This window comes from Anomaloglossus baeobatrachus, chromosome 10, assembly GCF_048569485.1.
Source record: "Anomaloglossus baeobatrachus isolate aAnoBae1 chromosome 10, aAnoBae1.hap1, whole genome shotgun sequence".
NCBI classification, from domain to species: Eukaryota; Metazoa; Chordata; class Amphibia; order Anura; family Aromobatidae; genus Anomaloglossus; species Anomaloglossus baeobatrachus.
The window spans coordinates 13520809-13530957 of record NC_134362.1 but is presented as its reverse complement, the minus strand read 5'-3'; the positions used below and the strand labels follow the sequence as shown (position 1 = coordinate 13530957).

General features: G+C 53.8%; 1 protein-coding gene across 1 annotated transcript in view; it reads left to right on the top strand.

Annotated features, from left to right (window-relative positions):
- The first annotated feature begins 299 nt into the window (after positions 1 to 299).
- The window catches only part of DGKZ (diacylglycerol kinase zeta), a 197190-nt gene continuing 187340 nt past the window's right edge, over positions 300 to 10149 (top strand). The window contains exon 1 of the mRNA XM_075326168.1: positions 300 to 644. Coding sequence (XP_075182283.1) covers positions 589 to 644 — 56 coding nt within the window. The 5' untranslated portion in view covers positions 300 to 588. The remainder of the gene's footprint in view (positions 645 to 10149) is intronic.

The window sequence follows — 10149 nt, the reverse complement described above, 5'->3', positions numbered from 1 at the left end:
CAAAGAGGGAAAATGCGAGCAGGGACGAGGTAGGAAGAGTGGTCAGGAAAAGGGCTAAGTGACGCGGTCAGGAGTGCACGGAGGAAAGATAGAGCGGCGAGGAAAAGGAGGACAGCGTCTCCGAGAGGAAGGGACATCCCTGAGAGGAAAGAAGGCCACCGCAGCAAGGAGACGAGGGCACAGCTGCGAAGAAAAGGGAAACGGCACAAAGGGTGGGCCTCGAAAGGAATAGAGCAAAGCGCATCAACGTCTAAAGTGCTTCAGGGCGCCTGCAAAAAAAAAAAAAAGAATGCAGAAAGTCGAGAAAAGTGAAGCGTGTGGTTGAGGTGGTGAAGAAAAGTTGAGGTGCCAGAGGATAGGAGAACGTTGCAGGAGGTGGACGAGAAAAAGAGAAGTGACATGTTTTTAAGAAGAGTGGTGGATACTTATCTCAGCAAAGAGAGAAGTGAAGCATGCTCAGAAGTGAAGTACGAGGAGCAGCGTGTGAGCACGTAGGACCGCAGACCAGCCGAGACCACCTTCATGGGGACCACGTATGAGTAAGAAACCAGCTCCATCAACCATATCTGGAGACAGAACGCAGGACCCATGTGGAAGAGACATTCCTGGGATGTGCCACAAATTGTGCCGGAGAATGTGCCAAGGTCAGTGGGTGCTACATTGCTGCAGGGTAAGGCTGCGTTCACACGCTGAGCTTTTGGGGAGGTTTTGATGTTGTGTTACGAAGCTAATGGGATTGATAGAAATCTCCTGCCTTCTTCGCTTCTTTTTTACGCTGCATACACTCACCTGCGGTGCATTTTTCAAATACGCTGAGTTTTCCGTGTAGATTTTCACCATAGACTTGCATTCGATGCAGAAAATCTGCAGGTAAAAATGCACGTGTTTTTAGTGTCTTTCTGCAGCAAAAAGACATCAAAAAAGCATGTAATCTGCATCTAAGTTTATCAATAAAGTTTTGTCAAAGCAAAACTCCAGGAAGTTTCAAAAACAAAGCAACTTTATTTAAAGCATGATGCACCAGACAAAAACAAAAAACGCAATTAAAAAAACCCCCACAAGTAACCTAATTTAAATAATAGGTGCAGGATTGCTGCAACATCAAAAACTGCCCAAAATCTCATTGTGGGAACGTAGCCTAAATGAGGTCAGGAGCGCTTTATCACCCTGCTGCCTTATTGCTCACCATTATAGCATGTTCAGACATGGCAGATTTACACTATAGATTTCACTGGAGCCGTCTGCCGTACAATGTTCATTGATGGGGTTTTCAATAAAGTCTGCACGGAAATCAAAGCATGTGAGCTATTATGTGGAAAAGCAGATTTCAACCAATGCAATCTGATTGTCATGAGGGTATCTCGCTTGGGGGAGACCTGGGTGAATCTGGTGTCAGAAGGTCACAGCACCTTGCCGCTGGCAGGTTCGCTACTGTTAATTGATAACATCGCTTTGCTTGTGGTGCTGTAAAGGTTAAGCCATTTTCATGTTCAGAATGTGGGAAACGTTTTGCATGTAAATCACATCTTCTTAGACAACAGAATATGTCCTGCCTGGCTGCTGGCTGTAGCTGCCAATCTCAGGTGTGGCTCTTTGGGATCACTCCCCTTCCCTATATAAGCCATGTAATCTAATCACATGATGCCTATGATACAAATGGAATCCCTCATTTCTATATGATCCACTTTGGAAGAAGCGAGCTCTGGTAGAAGTCTGCCGTGTTGTGTGCAGCAGTGGTGTTTGCTGCACTGAAGCCGCTTGCAGTGTCTTTTCCTTTGTATGTCTATTTCCCCTGTTTGTATTCCTTTCCTTGTGTATATGAGTGTAGTGGTGAGTCTAGTAATCTCATCAGCCTACTCACTAGCCAGGGTAAGTGTAAGGCTAGCTGAGGGCCTAAGGTATCCGGCTCAGCGGCAGGTTGCAAGAACCTTTATAGGGACGCTAGGGAGCTCAGGAGTCAGCTTGAGGTGAGTTCAGGAGGTGCCCCCTCACCCCTTTCCCTGGCGCTATAGATCTCCGTTGTATCGTGACCCCTGTGTCCCCTATGTGTTTTAAGATCTTCTGGGGGTTTAGTAGGTAACCCGTGCTAGTCATGTGCGTGACACAGGCTGAAATCAGCAGTGAAACCACAGCCATTTCTGCAGGCAGATTTCACAGCAGAATTATTCTGCAGCATCTGAAGCTTTAATCCAGGTGGAAAAGGAAGGAAAATGGTCTTTACATTTTGTTGTGTAGAATATAGTAAGATGTGTCAGTGATTCTTGACGTATATCCATTTGAAGGATATTTATCGCCTATCCGGAGATATATCCCCCCCCCTGGCATCTTCATGGCAACACGTTTCCCAATCCAGGACGTTTGTACTCAATACATGACTCCAGCGAGGAGGAACCGAATAGAGCAATAGTCATGCGTGTGCCCTATTGCACCATCCATAGTATGTGGTCACTGAAAACAGCCCTGTACAATGCGAGGATCCTGGGCCCCAACGAAAAATGTATCACGGGCCCCATAAATTACCTTCTGCAGGGCCAAAAGCAACATCAGTGGGCCCCTTCAGGCTTCAGAGTTGGCTGTAACCTTTCTGCCTCCTAGTTTCTCCTTGTGACGACATGGACTCTCATGGGTTAAAGTTTCTTAAAATTCAGCCAGACAGCATGATAGATTGTCTATAGCCGGGGGAGAAGTCCCTCATTGTTTTTACAAGACTCTTGTTGACTCAATGTAATTGTGTTGGCCACTGAAAGCCAGACGTATTGTTCTCCAGACTTTTCCAGTAACCATTGTATTGTAGTTGTGTATTGCTAATGTGATTACCTTAGTAGCCATTGTTGAGTCTGTAACTTGCAGACTCCATGTAGATATCTTCAGTCTTTCTGTAGACATCATTTGGATGAACATTGTCCATGCAGCTTGAGATTCATCCAATGGGAGAGGCGCTCTTGTCCAACCAATCGATGAGGACGCAGTGTATCTAAGTGGAAGGCTGTGGCTATAAAAGGGACTTCTTTAAGCCATCAGGTTGTTGATGGATGCTGATGGATCCAGTCTAGGCTCTTTGGAGCTGACTAGAGGATCAGGATATCTTATGGCTTCAATCTAGGGACTCCGGTCCCAGTTGGAGACCATATCCACAGCCTAGGGATTTCGACCCCGGCTGCCAGGATTAGATCATCATACCAGGACTACCTAAGGAGGACACTCAGGTTGGGACAATCCGGTCACCTGGCTACAGACTTTGCAGACCTCACACAGCTTCCTGAATCTGGCGTTATTTCTATCTCGGTGGGTGCCCGCCGAAAGCGGGGTGCTGCTGGATTGGAGTAAGCGGCCCTTGGAATCTCTGAGGCAAGGACATTCTAGATCCCTGGTGAGCCAGCGGAAGGGGGAGACTCTGTTGCCTGTTACATTTGTGTGTTTTGCTGGTTATGTGTTATGTTGTCAGGGCCAGGTGGACGGGCAGACCCAGGAGGTGGATCCACTGGGCCGAACTCCTAGATGGTGGTAAGGGGTCCGGTAGCTGGAGCACTATAGGCAGCAGAACAGTCCGTGCACAGGAGTATAACGGAGAAGTCCCTGGGACTACGGAGTCACTGGTGGTAGTCCGGGTGACGCAGCTCAGGTTCGGAAGCCGAGAAGATGTCAGGCGGGGTCCGGAACCTTTGGAGCGAGATGACAGGTCACCGCAGGGATCCGAGATGGTACGGACTGTCAGGATAGCAGATGGACTGCGTTCGGGGTTCGGGATTCGGTCTGGACCGGATGGCGAGGCAGGCACGGCTCTACAAGAGAGATAGGTGAGTATATACACATATACACCAGGAGACCTGACTCCTAGCTTAAGAAACACGAAGATCAGGCCCCGCCCCCTTGGACATAAACCCCCTTTATACCCTGTACCTGTTTTGCATCATTTCCTGTTAATGGACGCTGGCCCTTTAAGAAAGGGTCAATGACCGCGCGCGCGCCCTAATGCGCATGCGCGCGGCCCGAGTGCCAGAAGCCAGAGCAGGAAGCTGCGAGGAGGAAGCAGCAGGGCCAGGATGGGGCTGTGAAGCCGACGGACGCCGGGTGCGGGGACCAGGACGCTGGGGACGCGCTGGCAAGGGGTGCTGGAGAGCGGGGAGCGGCGGTGACCGGACCAAGGAACCGGGAAGCGAGACGGGGGACCCGGGGAGCGTGACAGGTGAGCCGGAGGGCAGCACAGGGGACCCGGGGAGCGTGACAGTGCCCCCCCCCCCACGCCCCCCTCCCCGCAACCGGGACAGGAAGGCACGGATCAGCGGAGTACCCACATTCTCCCGGGGCTCCCAGGACCTATCCTCAGGACCATACCCTGCCCAGTCCACCAGGAAGAACTGTCGACCCCGTACGGTCTTCATGGCCACGATATCCCTTACCGCATAGATGTCGTCATCGGCTATAGGAGGAGGAGCCGAACTGGCAGCAGCGGAGAAGGGACCCAGGACAACCGGCTTGAGCAGGGAGACGTGGAATGAGTTGGGTATCCTCATCGTGGCCGGGAGCTGTAGCTTGTAGGAGACCTCATTGATCTTGTTGAGGACTTTAAACGGCCCCATGTAGCGAGGACCCAGCTTGTAGGATGGTATCTTCAATCGGACGTACTTGGATGCAAGCCAGACTAGATCTCCAGGAGAGAAACACGGAGGATCCAGACGTCTCTTGTCTGCGTGTCTTTTCATCCGCAGGGAAGCACGCCCAAGGGACGCCTTGACAGAGTCCCAAATGGTTGCAAAGTCACGGGCTACAGTATCAGCAGCAGGGACATCCGAAGAAGGGGATACAGGCAATGGGACGGAGGGCTGAAGTCCGTAAACGACATGGAAGGGAGAGCTGGAGGAGGACTCACTGACGTGGTGGTTATGGGAGAATTCAGCCCAAGGAAGAAGCGTGGACCAGTCGTCGTGATGGGCGTTGACATAGTGACGTAAGAAAGAGGTCAATATTTGATTGACCCTCTCCACTTGGCCATTAGACTGAGGATGGTATGCAGATGAAAAGTCCAGAGTCACTCCCAGATGGTTGCAGAGAGCCCTCCAGAAGCGGGAGGTGAACTGAGTTCCTCTATCGGATACGATGTGAGATGGAAAGCCATGCAAGCGGAAGATGTGATGTATGTAGGCGTCCGCGAGTTCCTGAGCAGAGGGCAATCCAGCCATAGGGACGAAATGAGCCATTTTAGAGAATCGATCCACCACGACCCATATGACTGTGTGTCCGGAGGACAATGGCAAGTCTGTAATAAAGTCCATCGCTATGTGTTGCCACGGAACTGAAGGTATCGGCAGAGGCAGAAGACGGCCATATGGCAGGTGTTTGGGCGTCTTGTTCCTGGCACAAGAGGAGCAGGCAGAGACAAAAGCAGCGACGTCCGTGCGAAGGGATGGCCACCAGTAATGGCGTACAATCGCACCCCATGTTCTCTTCTGACCAGCATGACCGGCTGTTTTCGAGGCATGACCCCAGTGTAACACTTTTTGCCTGTCTGTCTCAGAGACATAGGTCTTCCCGGGCGGTATCTGGGCCAGGGTGACAGGGGCCACCGGAATGATTTTGCTAGGACAGATGATGGGTTGGGTAGTCTCCTCTTCCTGCTCCATGGGCATGAAAGACCTGGACAAGGCATCAGCGCATACATTCTTGTCCGCGGGTCGGAAATGGAGCTGGAAATCAAACCTGGCAAAGAATAAGGACCACCTGGCTTGCCGTGGGTTCAGTCGCTGAGCAGACCGCAGGTATTCCAGGTTCTTGTGGTCCGTGTAAATGATAACGGGGTACACTGCTCCTTCCAGAAGGTAGCGCCATTCCTCCAGAGCCAGTTTGACTGCCAAGAGCTCTCGGTCACCGATGGTGTAGTTGCGTTCAGGCGCTGAGAAGCTCTTGGAGAAGAATCCGCAAGTCACCATCTTCCCGGAGGAGGATTTCTGCATGAGCACTGCTCCGGCTCCTGAGGAGGAGGCATCCACCTCCAAGGTGAACTGGCGGTTTAACTCCGGACGGTGAAGTACAGGAGAGGAGGCAAATGCCCGCTTCAGCGAGCCAAACGCGGCGTCGGCCGCAGGTGACCAGTCCTTTGGATTAGCCTCCTTCTTGGTCAAAGCGGAGAGAGGAGCAGTCAGAGCCGAGAAGTGAGGGATGAACTGGCGGTAGTAGTTGGCGAATCCCAGGAAGCGTTGGATTGCCTTCAGTCCAGAAGGAGGAGGCCAGTTGAGAATGGAGGAGACCTTCTTTGGATCCATCTGCAGTCCGGTATCAGAGATGATGTACCCCAGGAAGGGGAGAGAAGACTGCTCAAAGACACACTTCTCATACTTCGCGTACAGACGATTCTCTCTCAGTCTTTGTAGAACCAGCTGCACGTTCTCTCTGTGGGTCTGGAGGTCCGGAGAGAAGACAAGGATGTCATCCAGATATACTACCACACAGAGGTAAAGAAGGTCCCGGAAGACGTCGTTCACCAGTTCTTGAAAGACGGCTGGGGCGTTACACAGGCCGAAGGGCATCACGCAGTATTCATAGTGCCCATCGCGAGTGTTGAACGCGGTCTTCCATTCGTCCCCAGAGCGGATGCGGACCAGATTGTAAGCACCCCGAAGATCCAGCTTGGTGAACACACGAGCTCCTCTAAGCCGGTCAAACAATTCAGGGATGAGCGGCAGAGGGTACTTGTTTTTTACGGTGATTTGATTCAAACCCCGGTAGTCTATGCATGGGCGTAAGTCGCCCTCTTTCTTCTTGACAAAGAAGAAACCTGCTCCAGCAGGAGAGGAGGATCTCCGGATGAATCCCCTTGCCAGGCTCTCTGTGATGTAAGTAGACATGGCCCTTGTTTCGGCTGGAGACAATGGATATATCCGTCCTCGAGGTGGTGTAGTTCCAGGGAGCAGGTCGATGGCACAATCGTAGGGACGATGTGGCGGAAGTACCTCGGATTCCTTTTTATCAAAGACGTCTGCAAAGGACCAATAGGCCGAGGGCAGCCCCGGTAGGTTCTCTGGAACCGGAGGTCGTCGGATGGGTTGTATGGTCTTCAGGCACTTCTCATGGCACGAAGAGCCCCATCGGGTGATTTCGCCAGTGCCCCAGCTGACTGATGGTTCGTGTGTCCGCAACCAGGGAAGTCCCAGCAGGATTTGATGGGACATGTGTGGGAGGACGTAGAGAGCGATGTTCTCGGTGTGCAGGGCACCGATACGCAGTTCCACCGGCTTGGTGATCCAGGAGATGGTGTCAGAGAGGGGTCTCCCATCCACAGAGGCAATCACGAGGGGCTTGTCAAGTGGAGTAACAGGCACCTGGTACTTGTCCACCGTGGCCTGCTGGATGAAATTGCCTGCTGCCCCGGAATCGAGGTATGCCTCAGCCGTGAACCGCGTCTCTCCCGTTGTCACTTGCACAGTCCATGTAACCGGGTCTGAGAGAGTCCCAGCACCTAGGGTGGCCTCTCCTACCAACCCTAGGCTTTGGAGTTTCCCGGCCTCTCAGGACAGGAGCGTAGCAGGTGTGTGTCCTCTCCGCAGTAAAAGCAGAGGCCCTTGGCGAGCCGCTCAGCTCTACGTTGTTCAGACTGCCGCACTCTGTCGATCTGCATGGGCTCGTGGACGGGGACCCCAGCTGTCGAAGACTGAAGTACGGCGGGCTTCTGCGGAGGAGAGGAATGCCGTACCGGTCGTCTCTCACGGGACACTTCCTTGGATCGCTCCTGAAAGCGGATGTCCACTCGAGTCGCTAGGGTAATCAGGGCATCCAGGGTGGTCGGTACGTCACGACCCGCCAGCTCATCTTTAATTCGCCCCGAGAGTCCTTCCCAGAAGGCGGCGGTTAGGGCCTCGTTGTTCCACCCGAGTTCCGAAGTCAAGGTGCGAAACCGGATTGCGTATTGGCCCACCGTCAGAGTCCCCTGACGCAGCCGGAGAAGAGACGAAGCAGACGCGGAGGCGCGTCCGGGCTCATCAAAGGTGCCACGGAATGCCTGCAGGAAGTCCTGGATGTTCGTGGTCACAGGATCCCCCTTCTCCCACAAGGGGTTCATCCACGCCAGTGCCTCACCCTCTAGATGGGACATGACGAAGGCGACCTTGGCTTGATCAGAGGCAAACAAATGCGGCAGCTGCGTGAAATGGAGGGAGCATTGGTTTAAGAATCCCCTGCAGGTCTTGGGGTCTCCGGCGTACCGGGGTGGTGAGGCCAAACGAAGTCTGGAAGTATCTGAAGAAGTCGCCACGGGAGCTGGAGCCGTGGCTTGACTAGTGGAGGCCCGGGATGCTGAAGACGTGACTGCCGCTTGTAGCGTGTTCAGGCGGGCGTCCACAGAAGACATAAATTGCAGCATGCGGGTCTGAGTCTCACGCTGGCGTTGGAGTTCCTCCTGTACGGCTGCTAGTGCTGCAGCGGGATCCATGGCCTGATCTTACTGTCAGGGCCAGGTGGACGGGCAGACCCAGGAGGTGGATCCACTGGGCCGAACTCCTAGATGGTGGTAAGGGGTCCGGTAGCTGGAGCACTATAGGCAGCAGAACAGTCCGTGCACAGGAGTATAACGGAGAAGTCCCTGGGACTACGGAGTCACTGGTGGTAGTCCGGGTGACGCAGCTCAGGTTCGGAAGCCGAGAAGATGTCAGGCGGGGTCCGGAACCTTTGGAGCGAGATGACAGGTCACCGCAGGGATCCGAGATGGTACGGACTGTCAGGATGGCAGATGGACTGCGTTCGGGGTTCGGGATTCGGTCTGGACCGGATGGCGAGGCAGGCACGGCTCTACAAGAGAGATAGGTGAGTATATACACATATACACCAGGAGACCTGACTCCTAGCTTAAGAAACACGAAGATCATACCCCGCCCCCTTGGACATAAACCCCCTTTATACCCTGTACCTGTTTTGCATCATTTCCTGTTAATGGACGCTGGCCCTTTAAGAAAGGGTCAATGACCGCGCGCGCGCCCTAATGCGCATGCGCGCGGCCCGAGTGCCAGAAGCCAGAGCAGGAAGCTGCGAGGAGGAAGCAGCAGGGCCAGGATGGGGCTGTGAAGCCGACGGACGCCGGGTGCGGGGACCAGGACGCTGGGGACGCGCTGGCAAGGGGTGCTGGAGAGCGGGGAGCGGCGGTGACCGGACCAAGGAACCGGGAAGCGAGACGGGGGACCCGGGGAGCGTGACAGGTGAGCCGGAGGGCAGCACAGGGGACCCGGGGAGCGTGACATATGTGCCGTTAATACTTTGGGGATCTAATAAAGTCTAATTATTGTGATTCCCTCACCGTGTGTTGTCTGAGTAGTGTTACGCCCACGGTTAAGGAGGCCGGCGTTCAGTTGGGATGAGCCCTGAGCCACGCTGTCTTTCTAAAGGCGGCGGGTTTTAGTGGACGAGAGCGCCCACTGAGCCCCGTGTCTCCACAGTCCTCTCTTACACTTTATGCCATTCTGTATTATTTGCTCTTTCACATCCCTCGTTTGTGCTGAGCTTTATGGGCTATCTCCAGCAGACATCACACATCCCTACTGAGCTCATCACTGACCTTATAATGAAGCAGTCGTCTTCTTTTGCCTTTATTCTGAATATATGGTCTAAAGCAGGGGTGGGGAACCTCCGGCCCGAGGGCCGCATGCGGCCCGCCATGACCTTTTATGTGGCCCCCGGGCAGATTCCCGGGGGAGGCAGTGCTGGTGCTGTCACCGCAGTTTGCTGCCGCCGGCCCTTTAAATCCACACATTGCTGTTTGTGCTGCAATGTGTTCTCCCGTCGGCCAGTGCCAATTGTGGGCGGGTCTACAGCAGCCTCAGCTTCCAGCGTTGTGTGCACGCCCCCTGCCCTCCGGAGATCAGTGCCTGCCTTCTCCTTCTGATGCAGTGTGTCCGGCTCCTGCACTCCGGTGATGTGAGTGCAATGCTGCTGTGAGTCCAGCGCCGATCCTCTGCTGCTATGTGCCCTGCCCAATGCTTGTGCCTCCCCACACCAGTTCTGTAAACCTTCTCCCCCAGAGTTGCATGAAACTCTCAGCGCAGTGTGGCCCCCAATATCCTGTGTGCACACCTCCCCCAGTCCTGTGTGCAGCCCCCCAATGTCCTGTGTGCAGCCCATCACCCAGTAGTCCTGTTTGCACCCCCCCCAATCCTGTGTGCACCCCTC